This window comes from Coccomyxa subellipsoidea (genome assembly GCF_000258705.1).
Source record: "Coccomyxa subellipsoidea C-169, whole genome shotgun sequence".
Taxonomy (NCBI): Eukaryota; Viridiplantae; Chlorophyta; class Trebouxiophyceae; family Coccomyxaceae; genus Coccomyxa; species Coccomyxa subellipsoidea.
Window position 1 is genome coordinate 623,911 of NW_005178025.1, and position 16,626 is coordinate 640,536.

General features: G+C 56.8%; 2 protein-coding genes across 2 annotated transcripts; both read left to right on the forward strand.

The window, feature by feature from the left end:
- Nucleotides 1-661: 661 nt before the first annotated feature.
- On the forward strand, nt 662-4,232 carry COCSUDRAFT_38097 (T-complex protein, zeta subunit; the record flags this gene model as incomplete). The annotated part of the gene is made up of 9 exons (XM_005644124.1): nt 662-818; nt 999-1,107; nt 1,210-1,306; nt 1,418-1,627; nt 1,986-2,255; nt 2,529-2,676; nt 3,017-3,273; nt 3,613-3,750; nt 4,020-4,232. The coding sequence occupies 9 exons, from the start codon at nt 662-664 to the stop codon at nt 4,230-4,232; spliced, it is 1,599 nt and encodes a 532-aa protein (XP_005644181.1).
- Nucleotides 4,233-5,280: 1,048 nt separating this feature from the next.
- COCSUDRAFT_67732 (hypothetical protein) lies at nt 5,281-16,620 on the forward strand (the record flags this gene model as incomplete). The annotated part of the gene is made up of 25 exons (XM_005644125.1): nt 5,281-5,517; nt 5,928-5,989; nt 6,272-6,666; nt 6,886-7,021; nt 7,201-7,272; nt 7,472-7,631; nt 7,873-7,984; nt 8,402-8,601; nt 8,895-9,070; nt 9,293-9,479; nt 9,674-10,183; nt 10,357-10,542; nt 10,793-11,024; nt 11,300-11,530; nt 11,885-12,064; nt 12,261-12,404; nt 12,572-12,868; nt 13,051-13,306; nt 13,540-13,675; nt 13,966-14,133; nt 14,418-14,668; nt 14,930-15,068; nt 15,383-15,566; nt 16,013-16,184; nt 16,545-16,620. The coding sequence occupies exons 3-25, from the start codon at nt 6,276-6,278 to the stop codon at nt 16,618-16,620; spliced, it is 4,596 nt and encodes a 1,531-aa protein (XP_005644182.1). The 5' UTR covers nt 5,281-5,517; nt 5,928-5,989; nt 6,272-6,275.
- Between the last annotated feature and the right edge of the window lie 6 nt (nt 16,621-16,626).

Below are 16,626 nucleotides of genomic sequence, written 5' to 3' on the forward strand. Positions count from 1 at the left end.
AAGCACCTGGAAGAACAGTAATTGGCAGGTAAATTTTAACGCTTCATAATTGCTTCATGAGAACGAAACTCTCAGTATGTGCCAGCAAAAGCCCCTCTTGCAAACAAGAAAGCCAGTGGGCGCCTACTATGTTTGATCGTCAGCTCGGCGAGCATCCGCTCCGCTGCTGCAGCTCGAGCTTCGAAATCATCGAAGGCTAGATCATCCATCCTGAAACCAGTGCTGAGCAGGCCTTGCACGCAGATCTAGATCAGAGGGGTCTTGAGCACGAAGGGATGCTGTGGTGGAGAGCAATGTGGCTACTGTAGAATGTGTATTAACTCTCAATCGTACTGAAGCACCGCGCGGAAACTTGCTTTCGATCTGTGAAGATCAAGGATCATGTTGCAAGGTTGCTCTGCCCTACCACAGGGCCCATGATCACTTCCCTGGAATTCGAGACATTCTGAGGGTATTACACATCTAGTCCTGTGTGCAGCCGTTGGAATCGTTCTCACGCTACAAGAAGGCGATCAGAGGATCACAGCAACATTAAACCTAGATAAGGTCTTTTACTTTAAGAGATGTTGAGTTTGTTGTAGGCACAAGACGTGTTCGGGATGCCCACTTGAGGAGTTGCAGACTGGTGATCGGGTTCTGAGTGAGATATAAATTATCCATCATGTCGTCTGTCAAGACGCTAAACTCCAAGGCCGAGGTCATGGGCCGAGGCGCTGCACTCTTCATGAATATTAATGCAGCTAAGGGCCTGCACGATGTGATGCGATCCAATCTTGGTCCTAAAGGAACCATCAAAATGCTTGTGGGAGGATCGGGAGGTGCGTGTGTCTCGATTCAGAATTGCCTATTTACCACCTGTGCTGTGAGATGGGTGGTTTGATGGGAACTCTATGTGATGGTGTGATGAAGGAGCAATCCTCATCAGGAAGTTGCTATGTCTAGTGTTTTGACTTGATCAGTGTGCGAGTTCAACTTCTAACACCCATGTATGCGTCCAGATATTAAGCTCACAAAGGACGGGAACGTGCTGCTGAGAGAAATGCAAATACAGAACCCCACTGCTGTAATGATCGCCAGGACAGCAGTGGCGCAGGATGATATTACAGGGTAGGGCCATCACGCTTGATTGATTGCTTTATGACAAGGATCCTCCTCTTCACTTTCAAAGCCGTGCAGCAGAAGTGTCTTGACAGCCAGCGTGTTGCTCAGGGATGGGACAACATCGACGGTGTTGTTGATAGGGGAGCTCATGAAGCAGGCTGAGCGATATCTGAACGAAGGCTGCCACCCACGAGTCATAGCAGAGGTGCCGCTCCTCGCTTTCCTCTCAATATCTTGCTGCCTGCCTCTTGAAATCCCTGCCTGCTCGCACAAGGGTTGAGCGAGGGCGTGACCCCTTGCTCTGCTGTTTTGCAAGGGGTACGAGCATGCAAAGAAAGCGGCGCTGGAGTTCCTGGATGGCTTCAAGGAGAAGCTGGATGTGGAGGACAAGGAGATCCTGCGCTGTGTGGCGCGCACATCTCTGCGGACCAAGCTGTATGAGGACCTGGCGGACCAGCTGACAGACATAGTGGTGGACGCTGTCCTCACCATCCGCAAGCCTGATGAGCCCATCGACCTCTTCATGGTGATTCCTACCGCATGCGCTACTGCACACCACACTTGCCTGTGGAGTAGCCAGCATCCCTCTGGTGTTGGACCCCTGAAGTCCGACCCATCGGGCGTGCTGTACATGACAATGCACAGTCCACCCAGTAATCCCAAAGGGGACATTCTGATCTAAACAAGTGCTATGAACGGGAGCAATCAAGAACTGCAGTATCGGTGAGGCCAGTGAAGATGCTGAGAGCAACAGGAGCATGAGAAGCAGCGACAATTCACTCCAGCCTTAGGTGCCAGCTTGACCTACTAAATATGTAGGCACCTGGTAGGGGAGGCAGGGGGGCAGTCCATCTGTCCTTGAGCTTGCATGCATGCATGTGCAGGTGGAGCTTATGCACATGAAGCACAAGCTGGACAAGGACACTCGGCTGGTGAAGGGGCTCGTGCTGGACCACGGCTCTCGCCACCCGGACATGCCCAAGCGCCTCGACGACGCGCACATCCTGACCTGCAACATCTCGCTGGAGTACGAGAAGTCCGAGGTCAACGCCGGCTTCTTCTACAGCTCCGCCGACCAGCGTGAGAAGCTGGTGGCAGCTGAGCGCGCTGTCGTAGACACGCGCGTCCAGAAGATCATCGACCTCAAGCGCCAGGTGCTTCTGCCACTCGTGTCATACTCCTTTGACATCTTCTATGCAGGCCCAGTGTGCTCTGCAGCCATTTTTCCATCTGAAATTAGAGCATTTCCTGCTGCATGTGAGCTGCGTCTCCAGGAGGGGGAGATGGGTGTGGGGAAGATGTTGGCTGTTAGCCTGAGCCCAGGCGGATGGCAGATGCACGTGTTGAGGGAAGTCCATAAACACTGTAGGTGAAGGAAGTTTCTTGTTGAAAATGTATGGTGAGGCGTGTGGTGTGTGCTGTGGCAGGTGTGCAAGGAGACGGGGCAGGGGTTTGTGGTGATAAACCAGAAGGGGATCGACCCGATGTCGCTGGACATGCTGGCCAAGGAGGGCATCCTCGCGCTTCGCCGCGCCAAACGCCGCAACATGGAGCGCCTCACCCTCGCCTGCGGTGGTGCGCCCCCCTATCTGTGTGGCGGTTTACCTACTGGCATGCAGATCCTAGCATGGGGTGTTAATTTTTGCAGACGAATTGGCAAAGCGGACAGAGCCTGCAAGGCACTACAGGCCTGCACGCCACATGATAGCCTTCATGCATTTCGACCCTCGTTTTCCTCCTTTGCGCATTGTATAGTTAAATGCATCAAAGTGACTGCCGCAGCACAGCACTTTTGGGCAGCCTGCCTTCCACCAGTTGCACTCCCGGGCAGTTGCAGCAAAAAGATCTATCTTTTGGCAGCATCAAATGCAGCACTGGGCGGACAATGCTCACGGGTGCGCACGTTTTGTCGCAGGCTTTGCGGTGAACAGCGTGGAGGAGTTGGCGCCGGATGTGCTGGGGCACGCGGGGCAGGTGTACGAGCACATCCTGGGCGAGGAGAAGTACACGTTTGTGGAGGACGTGCGCAACCCGCACTCCTGCACCATCCTCATCAAGGGCCCTAGCGACTACTCCCTCGCCCAGATCAAGGACGCCATCCGAGACGGCCTTCGCGCCGTCACCAACGCCCTCGCAGACGGCGCCGTCGTCCCTGGAGCCGGCGCCTTCGAGGTGCGCTGTTTTGCATTGTTCCTAGATTTGAATTCTAGCCTATTCATAGCCCTACCTTGCACCCCTGTGCACCCCTTGCTGAGTAGAGGAAATCGAGCTATGTCCCTCCACACTTGCCTTGCATCACAGTGGCCTGTTGTTCCACGGTTGCATGATGATCATGATGCGAAGAGGCACACGAACCGTATGTGCCATGGTTTGTGTGGTTACTAGTTTCCGAGCACTTGCAGCCTCTGTCCGCCTGGATGCTGGCCTTTGAGAAGAGGGCACAAATGCGCAGGGTTGGATCTGCGCTAGTATTTACAACTATCTTGACCAAAGAGTAATGGGGTATTGCAGGTGGCGGCAGCGAATCACCTGCAGGAGGTGACCCGGAAGGAGGTGGAGGGCCGCGCCAAACTCGGCGTGGCCGCCTTTGCCGAGGCGCTCCTGGGCATCCCCAAGATCCTCGCGGAAAACTCCGGCTACGACGCCCAGGTGCCGAACACAGTCGTTGCTTTCCTCGGAGTTCTTGCTGTTCTGTGCCCTCTGTGGGCGTGGAGTATGTATCTTGCTCATGCCGCTGGATGCTTACTTGCCCCTTCAACCTGGGCGATACTCAAATGTACGCCTGCTGTAGCAGCATGCCCATATTCCATGTGGAAGCTGCTGATGCATCCTTTGCCAATGAGCAGGTCAGACATCCAGGCCAGCCGGAATGCGGTCACCAAACGACCCTTAACATCCGGGATGCTGCCCCAATGCAGGACACTATCATTGCGCTGGGCGAGGAGGCTGCCAAGGGCAACAAGGTGGGCTTAGACGTGGCGACTGGAGAGCCGCTAGACCCAGTGCTGGCGGGTATCTATGACAACTTCCTGGTCAAGCGGCAGATGCTGCAGAGCGCGCCGGTCGTGGCTTCTCAGCTGCTGCTCGTGGACGAGGTCATCCGTGCCGGCATGAACATGCGCAAGGCGTGATGTCAGCAACAATACTACCGCTGATGTCAGCGCTGCCGGCGGCTGAGATTGGCTGGAAGTGTGAGCGTCGAAGGGATGACTCTGTTGTGTCATCCTGTGGACATCTGCTGCAGAGCAATGGGAGTGAGGGCTCTCCTTTGTCTGCTGCTGCCAAAGTGACGGATGGACCAACAGGATCAAGACTAGCTGGAAAGAACATTCTTGCGGTGAACCTCGGTAAATCTCCCCAGGCGTGCTGTGGGCCACTCAGACATGTGAGCAGAGGCTCCTGGAAGGTGTCAATGGGACAGTTTGACATTTGCATGTGTCTGTTTTGGCATCTAGAGTCAGGGCAGCCGCTGCAGCTGTGGGCTGATCACAGCATGAGGCTGCAAGAAATGCACTGATCATCTGAAGAGCGCATGTGCCTAGTTCTAATGCATGCTGAGCTGCAATCTGCAGCTGCTAATTGCAATGCAGCCTGAAATGACCGCACAGTCCTGAGACTGTCATTCTAATACTACCTAGTAGGCTGCAATGAAATTGGTATTGCTGGTGCTGGAAAGCTCCCACTATCACATTGTTCAATGATGCAATTGCAATGATTGCAATGGTTGCATGCATTTGCAATCAATAACCCAAAGCACTCCAGATGAGCTCTGGGTGCAATAGACCCGAATTTGTGGGAGGGGGTCCCAGGTTCGCAGTGGCACTGCGGGCACTGCCTATATTTAGGGTTGCCTCAGGTCACTTACACATCCAGATGAGATCTCTAGACTTCATCATAATGTTATCTGCCAGTGGGGGGCCGAGTTGATCGTTTATCCCGTTGCTGTTTTGTACATGCACATTCACTCGAAACTTTGAAGAAGTTGTCCTGCCATCCTCGCCATTCCGGATGGGGTAACGTTGGAGGAGCGAGATTATGAAGATGTGTGGGAGTCAGTCCAGTACCGTCACCTGTGAGGAACGCCCCAACAGACCGGTCCCTGCACGATGTTGTATCGACATCGACCCACCCTCAGGCTCCTCCCGAAAAGCCTACCACGATTAGACCATCATCTGGTAACAAAAGCTCGCCAGATAGTAAGAGAGGCTTGGGATTGATGATCTAGAGGAGAGCCGCGTGTGGAGGAATTCGGGGTGTCTTTCCAGTCTGCAGCTCCTCCGTCACCGGTGCTTGTGTGACTGCAGCCACGGAAGCCACAACACGGCATACTTCATCCTTGAATGGCCATCTTCTAGTCTCTGATAGCCTTCCGAAGACTTCCACTGGATGTATCGAGCGTAGCGCTGCTCCCCTATGGTGAGGATCGCGCGAGCTCGCTAGTATTGTATGAGGTTCGCGATCACACGAAGCGTTCAGCGTGTGACGGATTAAACGTGCATTCGATGCGTAGTATCTGCTTTACAATGTTATAAAGGTATATTGGGACACATTGATGCATTTTGTCGCCTTACACCTGGCGCCAGCTGGTACCAGCATGGGAATTAGGGTGCGCCGATTGCAGCCGTATAAAGCATCGAAGATCGAGGTACTGGGCGTGCGCTGGGTATGCGTGGATAGAAGGTTTGCAACATCGGGGGAGGCGGGCGTGAGCACGCGAAAAGGAAAACAATGACGGCGCCTGCTTATTCACAAGACGCAGTTGAGACTCAGGGCGCCTGCTTGCGCTCGTCCTCCAATTTTTCATGAAAGTGCGCGTGTATTCGCAGGGGACACAGCATTACCAGCACGACATATAGAGCACCGAGGCCTGGATTCCGAGCAGGGTCAGGTAGGTCGCGCTCTTTTTCGACAGCTTTGGCACTTGCGTGTTGAGACTCTATCACAACCGATGGAGCATTTTCCATCGTGCACGTACCAAAGCGGTGGACCTTAAAGAGGGATTCTTGCACCTCGGATGCGATCATCGGGCGTTATGAGCTGTCAAGAACGTATGTAGTACAGATGTGTCATGCAAGTATCTGGCATATGCCATCCGCACTTGAAGTGGAGAAATCTGAGACGCAGACCGTTGAGAGATACGTCTTTAGCAATTTGTGGGATTTTCATGCAGGCCTATGATAGCTCGGAGGCGCAGCTGCCTCTCAGCTGCATGGATTCTGCTGCTCTGCCTGGCAGCATCAGCTGCAAACCTACAGGCAGGAACTGGTGAGGCCGCAGCGTGGGGAGCCGCGGATGGGGGCAGCCACGCCAGGAGTTTGAAACAGAACAGGCCCCCCTGCGTTGGGCCAGCTTGCGGACCCCCCGGTGCAGCGGTGGGCCCGGGTGTGGCCCAGCCGGCCGCCAATACCGGCCCGGCCGGGCAGGCGGCAGCCGTGGCTGCGGCAACAGGGCCGCCTGCAACCACCGCAGCGCCTTCCGCACCCGCAGCGGCGGGTGCTGGTACAGCAGCCGCCGGCGCTGCCGCGGCGACAATTGTGCCGGTTCCTGAGCTCAACTCCACAGATGGTGCGCAGACCGCTGTCGCGCCACCGCAGTGACTGCTCTCAGCCTGGCAAAGCCGTAACTTGTAAGGGGTGGCCAAAGAGCCGCCTGCTGCAGGCCGCATGCAGTGCACCTGAACCTGTCTGCTGCACAAGCAGAAGGACAGTGCGCGTATTTTGTATGGAGGGGCTGAGCTATGCTGGGCGTGTGGGGGCTGATCAGGGGTGTGTTGGTGCTGTGCAGTGGCGGCGCTGAAGCTGCTGGCGCAGTCCTTCGCCAACTTCAAGGGGATCGGCCTCAAGGGCTGGGACTTCTCGACCAGCCCCTGCCAGGGCTGGTCCGGCGTCACCTGCAACAAGGACGGCCGCGTAATCAAATTGTGCGCCACCCATCTTCGCATCCCTCAGCACACACTTTTTCACATGGCACCGCCAGCCTGAGGAGTACTTCTCTCATGTGCCAAGGCCTGTGTTGGGGTGTAGGACAAATTGTGCAATGCGGCTGGTATTTCTTGTAATCATCTGGCATGCTGACTTATCAGTGCCCATGTGCCTGCAGGGACCTCGGAGGCTGGAACATTGCCGGCCGTTTGGCGCCAGAGTTGTCTGGCCTCGACCAGCTGCAGACCCTGTGCGCACCTTTTCCAGCTCCCATGTCAATTTTGCCTGCCCCTCATGCAAGCATTCCCCATGTTGTGCATCTGCCCATTATCAGAGTTTGTGTGCTGGCCTAGGGCCTCCGCTTGTCAGGCTAGAACAGTAGTGGGGAGAATTTCTTGGTTGATGACTCTGCTGTAGTGCATGGGGTTTAATGGGAGATGTTTGTGCAGGAATATGAGCGGAAACAACCTGACAGGCGGGTTGTCCTCCTTGTGGGGCGGTCCTGGGGTGTTCCCCAACCTAGTGTCCATGGACCTGTCTGGCAACTACCTGCTGGGAGGCATCCTGCTCACCCAGTGGGGCACCCCTGGATCCTTCCCCAAGCTAGAGGTGCTTCCTTGTGCCTTCCACTGCCTGGATGCTAATCCCATGTTCAATCTTGATCGACCCCTTTGCATCCTTGCAGCCATGTTGCAGGGACCTGGCGGTGTGGCATCACAGATATTGCCATTCTCATTGGCCAGTACTAAAAAAGATCATCTCGGATGGTGGGCAAGAAGGTCTGCATGTTTGCAAGATCAGTCTAGCCTGTACAGGCATTGATGTCTGAAATTGTATTGCACTTGTGCAGACACTGCGGCTGACGAACACTGGGCTGATGGGCCAGCTGCCGGTGCTGTGGGGGGTCAATGGAAGCTTCCCCAGCTTGTCCACCCTGGACGCCTCCAGAAACATCATTTCAGGTGCGCGCATACAGTCGCGCTTTTGTTCTGTCAGATCAGCCCACCACTTGCAAAGCGACCCATCACTGTCAGCACCCTTGCAGCTGCCTGCAAATTGTGTGGCTGTCTGGCTTGCCTGGCAATCGCGCCTGCAGCACTGCAAACGGAGGCATGCAGCTGGCGGGGACTGATTTGCAAGGAGAATGAGAAAATCACGACCCAATCAGAATACAGCAGAGGCTCTTAGTCTTCATGATCCAAGCCGCAGAGCACTGGACAAGATGTGTGCATGAGCGGCTTGGTGCATGCGATTATTTTGTGCTTTTACCGGGAAATCACATGCGCCAAGCTGCCTAATGCGTCCTCCGATTTACTAGTGTGCATGGGCCTAATGTTGAACAAAAAGTATGGATTCAGCTGCTCTTCTTCTTCACGCAGGGCCGCTGCCTGCGTCGTGGGCCTCGCTGGGTGCGCTCCCTTCACTGAGCAGCCTGGTGCTCTCGGCCAACAACTTGTCGGGCAGCCTGCCGCCCGAGTGGGGCGCCAATGGCACCTCCCTCACAAGGCTACGCAAGCTTGATCTGCGCCAGAACGGCCTCTCCGGCTACCTGCCAGACCTGTGGGGCGCCGGCTTTAAGGTGATTTAATTGTGCCCTCTCCCATGTGTTCCTACTGAGGAGATCTTGCTAACAAACCTTTTGCAATACATGGTCCTTGGGGCTTGAGAGGTTTGCCTTGGATCATCAGTTGGCAATCAGAGTTGCCACGCAGGGCTCTATTAGATGAGCTGTTAGGAATTCCTTTGCATAGTCTTGAGTCATGCATCGTCTGTCTAGAGGTGGTTGCTCTCACAAGAGTGGCCCAGTCTGACCTCGGAACACTTTCGGTGTGGAGATGGGAAGACTGAATGCAAGCATGCATGCGTGCGCAGAGCATGGAGGTGCTGTCGCTGCAAGAGAATGACTTCATGGGCGAGCTGCCGATGAGCTGGGCCGCCCCGGGGCGATTCCCAGCGCTTGGCTACTTGGACGTGTGGAAGAATTCGCTCTCCGGCGCGGTTCCCGCCACCTGGGGCAACTGGAACGCCTTCCCTGCCCTCAAACAACTGTGCGACCCATCCTCAATTTGCTCCCTGGACATGCTTGATCTGCTGCTGTGATACTCACAAGCGCTCTGCCAAATCTACTTGAAGATCATGTTGGTATCGACGACTGTGCTGAGATACAAGGAGCGACCCAAAAGAATGTCCTGCAATCTGGACTGCTTTTGGACAGTGTCCTTGCATGCATGCATGGTGGTTTGCTGATGCTTCAATCGATGCATGTGCAGGAGCATCAAGCCGGGCAACAGTGATCTGTGCGGGTGGGTGCCTGACCGGCTGGCAAACACAACCGGTCTCAAGAGCGGCTATCTGGGCAACTGCTCTTTGCTCTCGCCGCCGCGGCCGCGCATCCTGCCTGCCCCCCTTGCCCCTGCGCCAGCACCATTAGTGTCTGCCTTCTCCATCTTCCCTCAGGTGTGTGCCTGCCATTGCCGTCGCTCACCGCTATTCCGGTGACGCTTGTGGCCAGCTCCGTAACTCCATCCCACGCGAATGCCTCAAACAATTTCTAGGGGATGCTGTAAACTTGCATTCGCCAGCCTGAGCGGGGGAAGTAATCTCTTGAGTGGGAGAAGTGTCTGAGCAGCAGCTGTGCATGTCACGTGCAGGGCCCTGTTCTGGCGCCGGTGGCCGCCCCCGCAGCAGCACTGCCGATCACCCCGGTCATGCTGGCGCCGGCAGCCGCGCCGCTCGCCGCGCCGATCCTGCCGGTGGCGACGGCGCCGGCCGCCAGCTCCGTAGTTGCGCGCTTCGCAAACCTTACGGCCCCAGGGAACGCCACCGAAGCCGCGCCGATTCTGCCAGCCGCAGCTCCGGCGGCAGTGTTGGCGCCTGTGGTGCCGGCGGCAAATGCGACCGTGAAAACGGTGGTCGCGCCGATTTCCGCGCCGGTGGCCGCTCCCATGGGGCCTCAGGCGCCGGCAGTCGCCCCCGTGGCCGCGCCCGTTACGGTCCCGGCACCCATAGTCGCGCCCGTTCCGGTTCCAGCGCCCATAGTCGCGCCCATTACGGTCGCGGCGCCCGTGCCCGCGCCTGTAGTCGCGCCCGTCAAGGCGCCGGCCCCCGCGCCTGCCGCGGCCGTAGCCGTGCCTCTTGTCACGCCGCCGCCGACCCCAAAGGTGAGGGCAGCTTGACATGCATGCTGCACACCCAGCCAGCTCTTTGTTCTGCATGTCAGCCATGTCAGCTGTAGAGTTTCTTCTCAAGGATCTGCGTGTGCAAACGAGGAGAGCTTTTCCAGCGAGATGTCCTTGATCGGAGAGGAATTTCTGATCGAGCTGTTGCTGTGCAGAGCGCGGGCTCGGCGGCAATGGCAGAGCCGGATGCGCAGGCGGCCGCGGCGCCCCCGTCGCCGCGGGCGCAGCCGAAGCGCACTCCGGCAGCCGCCTCCGACGCGCCGGCTGACACTGCTGCCGCGCCGTCCCCGCCTGACGGCACTGTTTCCAGCTTCATCCCTCCCTCTAATGACCCCAACACTGTCTACCTGCAGGCACGCCCACATCCCCTTTGCCATCTATAATTGATCACACTACTGAAATCGATTTGTTTCTTTTAACTTGTGAAATTACTACCATTTGGATTTGCTGAAAGCAGAACCAGGATCCCGGTCCCGAGAGCTTCAAGGCTTTTGAGAGCATGAGGTTCCAGCTGAGCTACAGTGCTGATGAGGTGTGTGAGTCACCTGGAATGATGTGGTCGTGTCCTGAGGGATGTTGTGTTACCCACAGGCGTCCTACAACCTGACGGGAGTGGGCCTGGCGCCCGTAAACGCGACCACCCGCAAGCGCATCCAGACCGCGCTCCGCAAAACGCTCGGCAACGGCGTCAACGCGACTCTGCTAGAGGTCGGCTCTGCGGGCTCACCGCCCGCTGACTCATCCTCCTCCGCCGACTCATCATCCACGGATGCCACATCAGTGGACGCGGCGCCTGCCGCTTCACCGGACGCCAACATTGCTGGTATGGCGTCTTTCTTGCACTTTGTCTTTCCACTACTTATTGCTGCTGCTTCACTAATGTTGCAGGAGCTCTGCATTTGCCTGGCTGGTTTGAAGCTTGCAGGCTGTGTGGCCAAGATTCTCCAGGCTACAGGCTGGAGCTCCGCTGTGAAGCATCAGCAGCAACGCCACTGGCTTGAGCCTTGTTTCACAGCATGAGATACCCAATTTGCACGACAGAGTGATAAGTAGGTGCTGTGAGCAAGAGAAGGTGACATCAGATGTCACCCACGGCAGGTGCCGGGAGGCGGCTGCTGCGCGTCGGGTCTGCCATTGCAGGCGTTGGCAACACAGCGGACACGTCAGGCGACAGCTCAGCAGGGGATGCCCCGGCAGCGCCCAAAAAGAAGATTACCGTGGCGGCGCGTTTTGTGCTCACAACGACCCCGGACCAGATGGCTGTGGTTGCGCAGAACGTGGCTGCTGACACCACAGTCACAAAGTTTGAGCAGCAGCTCAAGACCGCAGGTGCGCGCATGCTTCTCTTTTTGTCCTTTTTCCATCTGAGTCTCTTGTCTGCGCAGAGCATCCAGTCTTGCACACCCATGAAGGTTCTCTTCACACTGCCTGCAGAATGACATCCGGCATTTGGACCCAGATTTTGCCGGATAACTCTGCGGGCTTAAACTCTCCCCGAAAATGCTGGGCATGCAAGTTGGGTAGACAGTGGATTTCAGCAGAATTCGGGGAATCGCCAGATGTCATCCTGCAGGTTTCAAAGTAGATGGGAGATTCACAAGGTGCACACCAAACATGCAGCAAAACATGGTGCACACATTTGTGCTTATGGGAGGATTGCTGACAAAGAATGTGTCACTGCAGGGCTGCCCAACACGCGGTCTGTGTTTACGGACGTGTCACAGATCGGCGTAGATGGCACGCTGACCCCGGTGCCGGAGGGTGACTCATCGGCGCCTGTCGCCACACCGGCAACTGCATCGTCGTCATCTCCCTCTGCAACCCCATCAACTCCCCTTGCAACACCCTCGCCGACCCCTGCAGGTTTGCCACCACTGTCTTTCCATCTTTTGCCCTTGCCCAGCAACTCACTCCTGCACTATGCTTGCCATGAGCATGGCAGTTGTCACAAATCTAAACCCCAGATGTACCTGGTCCACAGGACTGGAAGACGTGTAATGACATTAACAAAATGATGATGACGATGATGGGGAGGGGCAAGCGGCTGATGGGGTTTCAGGTGGTGCAGTGTCTGGCTTCCTGACGGGGTCACCCACGTATTCAACGGCGTCTGCATCGGCTGACAGCGGCTCTGGCGGCTCTTCAAAGCCAAATTCTGGCGCCATTGCAGGGGGTGTCATAGGCGCTCTGCTGGCCGTCACTCTTGGCAGGTAAGCCCCCCCCCCCCCCCGAAGTATTGGGCTGCCCTTTCCAGTCTGCGGCATGGTGTGCAGCCTGACAAGTGCTATAAGTATGCATTGGGAGCTTGGTTGACGAGAAATTGCTTTTGCTGAGTGAGTGAGTGAATGAGTGTTCTAACGCCAGAGTGGGTTGCAGGGTTTGGGGCATGGTATTACATGAAGCGGAAGCATTCGAGGGATGATCTGGCGGGGAGCGGCGGCAAGGCAGGGTCGCGTGAGGGGCAGATGCACTTGGCAGAGGAGGATTACGGAGGGGGTTCCATGAGGGGCCCACTGGGGGGCCAGCTGGGGGGCGCACCCCTACCCATGAAGGGGGGGTCCGACTCCCGCGGCGCTAACCCTGACAAGGTGGCTGCCATGCTGGCGGCGACTAAGGCCGACGCCGCTCGCGCTCGGTCTCAGCGGCTGCCCTCGCTTAAATTGCCAGGTGCGCAGAATCGCTTTTTGTCAAGTCTGGGGCTCTCTCAAAACTGGGTGTTTCTCGCAGTGTCGCAGCAAAGCTTAGGGGTGCTGGATTATGGCATTGTGCTTTGCTTCTTACAAGACCTTGGGGCAGTGAAGAGGAAACATGATGCAATTGTGATGTGAGCATGGGATGCGAATGCGCAGATGTGAAGCCGGGGCAGAAGGACGCGGCGCCGGCGGCGGCCGCCGGATACACTCCGCCGGCGGTGGTTGGAGGCAAGGCCGAGGACAGCGCGAACGAGCACGACGACAAATCTGAGGCATCGGACAAGGCTTTGAGTCGCAGCGAGAGCACAGAGCCGTCGCCGCTTACCCCCTCGCAGGCAAGCGCAAAAGCGCTGGAAAAGGGGAAGGGGAAAATGGTGCAGGGGCGGCGCACCGACTCGGCCAGCTCCCTCAGGTGCGCGCAGCCCGCCGACATGTGCCGCCACACCTTGTAGCTTGACGGCCACGGCATGCACACTTGCACTCAGTTGCATGCCTTGTGCAATTGATTCCTCCCTGCATGTTTTACTTATATCCTTGAAATCTGGTGCACAGTTCTGCAGACATGGACAATTCAAAGGTGCACGGAGTGTAGGATATTGAGTAGGTTGTGACCCATGAGAATCCAAACAAACACTCTCTGTGCAGGTCTGTCATTACGGACCCGAGCGGGCAGATGACGGAGGTTGCGGGGCCGTCTTCCAGCTCGGACGCATCCGGGTCCACGGCTGGATCGACTGTGGAGTCCCTGTCTGGCTCTGAGGGCATGGCCCCTATCCAGACGGTGCGAGCACACTACCACTTTCACCTTGCCGCGTCTGTAAATCCACATCTGCAGCTTCACCACAGCTCCTGCAGCATGTCATCAACCCCCTTGCAGAGGATATTGCAATTTTGGTGGCCCTTCTGGCCATGCTCCTGCATCGTCTAATTGCATCCGCAGAGGCTTTAGCAAAACTGGGATTACCTTTCTGGCATGCTAGGGAGTCGCACATAAGGTTAGCTGTCGTGTTTGCTACAAGGTAACTTAGGTTTGGGGCTGAGGAGTGGCATGTGTGGGTGTTGACGGCTCAGATGATGCCGACACAGGGGTCGGGTGCGGGAGACAAGTACCTGAAGGAGGCCGTTACGCCGCAGTCGACGCGCAGCAGCCGCGGCGGCTCCGGCGCTCGGCATGGCGGCTCCCGCGCGCCGCTGTCGCCACACTACGGCGAACCCGGCCGCAGCCGCGAAATTCAGCGGGTGCGCTGCCTTCCTGTTGATTGGGCATAGGAGCCGGTGTACCTGACATGAATGGCTGATGTGCACTCGAACTTTGCTCAGCAAGCTTGCCCAGAGTTGTGCTGCCTACATGTGCTGATGAGCATGTAGTTTGTGCAGCTCTGACTGCCACGGGTCACTGGTGTCATTCACTTCATCGGGGATGTTATTGTGTTGGTGTGTCATGCTGTTGGTGCAGCAAGAAGGGCAAGGTCCCAACAACCTTTGGGTTTGGTATGAGGTGGCAGTTTTGTTTCTCTGTGCAGGGGCGCAGTGGGAACATTCTGCAGCACCTAGCGGCGGAGCTGCGGCGCGCGGAGGCGTCCGGTAACACGGACCGGCTAGTGAGCTCGGGAGGAGGGAACGTTCCGCGCGGCGCCACGTACCCGGCCCCCGGCCAGGGCGTGCGACGGCGCCAGTCCGACCCGGACTTCCTCGCGCAGATTGCCGGCGGCCAGCCGCCGCAGTCCAGGCGCGTTCCCTCCCTTGTCCTCTTTCGTGCTTTATTGCTCGTCTTGTGCTGTGAACTCATGTGTAAGCATCAGGTGCGGACTCTGACTGAATATGACAGAGAAAATACAGAGCTCCTTGGCGTGGGCACCTTCATCATTGTGCTGATCACGCCGAGCACTTTGGGTCAAATACAGTCATTGACCAGGGGTTGTTTGTCCTGGCCCTATTGATGTGCTTGCACTCTCCTGGTTGAACCCATCATAATTGATTCTGTAAGAAGAGGCACAGGTGAGCTTCTGCTGAGGGTGTGGGTAATTGCGCGCAGGGAGCAGACGCTGAGGATGCTGCGGCTGCTGGAGGAGCGTGAGTATCAGGCGGCCAACCTGGCGCGTGCGCGCAGCGGAGGCGGCCGCAGCGGCACCTCCCGCCAACTCATGCGCGACGACCTCGGCATGCCCATCCAGGTGACCCACCCCAAATCACCCCTACAGGAGATTATTGCCTTGCAAGCTTTTCCATCACACTCTTGACATGACAGGTCCAGAATCAGGGCAGATTCGACAGCTAGACACTTCTCATTGCATAAAAAAGAAGATCCTGTGCACACACCTTGCAGATTGTGCGAGCGATGTGCATTATACCATGAACATTTGAGCTTCGATTGCCCCTCTCGGGCAAGGCACTCTGGCTTGCCCCCGCGCCACCGCCAAAAAAACAAGCACCTTTGAACTCTGCTTCTCAGGCGCTCATTTTTACTGTGCACGCGCATGGCACGCAGGGGATGCACGATGCGCGTGGGTTGGAGCACCGGCTGGGATCGCGCGGATCGGGCGTCTGCTTCGTGGACATGCGTCAGCCTCAAGGCGGCGGCGGCCGCAGCCGGTCGTCGGCGCTGGCCGGCATCGAGCGCCTCAACTCCGGCGGCTCCGAGCAGCGCCTCTACCGCTCCCAACGCTCTGACGGTGCGCGCATTATTCTTTTTGACACGGTCCTCTCGTGCTCCCTCCAAGCTCAGTGATCCACCCACGCCTGTGGTTGATTGTCCTTCTGGACTGGCATCGCATAATCTCAGGCAGCCACACAGCAATGGCGCTTGTTTCTTATCAGGCCTCCATCAGGCATGCGCCTTGCTCATCCGCTGCAGGCTTGATGGCAGCATGTTTGTCCAATGCATGCTTAAGTGCCCATCAGCAGGCTGTGTGGTCCCTCCTTGCTCGAAGTTTTCGTCCCTGGAACATTCTGCCCAGTGGTTAAATTTTAAGGGGAATGTCCGGGTTGTCCCACTCCAGATGGCATGTATATGTTTTGGCAACGAAAGCATTTTGCTTTCAATTCTTCTGTTCTCCTTCATCTCAGGATCCCTCTCTTTGGATCAAAGATGAGTAAGGGAAAACGCGGTGCATTCCAGGTCTGGAGCGGGCGAACAGCCAGGGATCGGGCTACGGCAGCCTGGGAGCGCCGATGGAGCCGGTGGGTGAGCACCGCGAGCTGGGAGGCGGCGGCTGGGGCAGCGCCATGAAGATCTTGGGTGAGATGGAGCGCGAAATGGCCGACGCCCCCGCCGGCGATCTCTCCGACCGGTGCGCGCCTTTCACGCCCCCTGGAAATAGTTAAGGGGCAAAACCTACCTGACAGAGTCTGGAATTGTAGTACTCAATCTACACCCCTCAGAAAATTATCATACATATTCTAGCCGCCGAGGTTTCTGAGGCGCCTAGCTCCCACAAACCGCCTTGTTTCCATTCTGACCGCTTTGGCTTCAAGTGCCGCAGATGTTGGGGCCATAGGAGGAAATGCCCCTGTTCATAATATCATATACCATAAATACATGCCGGTTCACATATTTAGCTTGAGATTGCCAGAGATGCATCACGGATGTGTGGTGACAGTGGATTTGGCCTGCCAGACTGAGTTTTGATATAAATTGCTTTCTGTTGCAGGATTGCGAGGAGGTCTCGCAGCAGGGACTTAGACCCGTCATCAAGCTCTGGAGGCCGCCGCGGATCCAGGAGGTGATCAGGA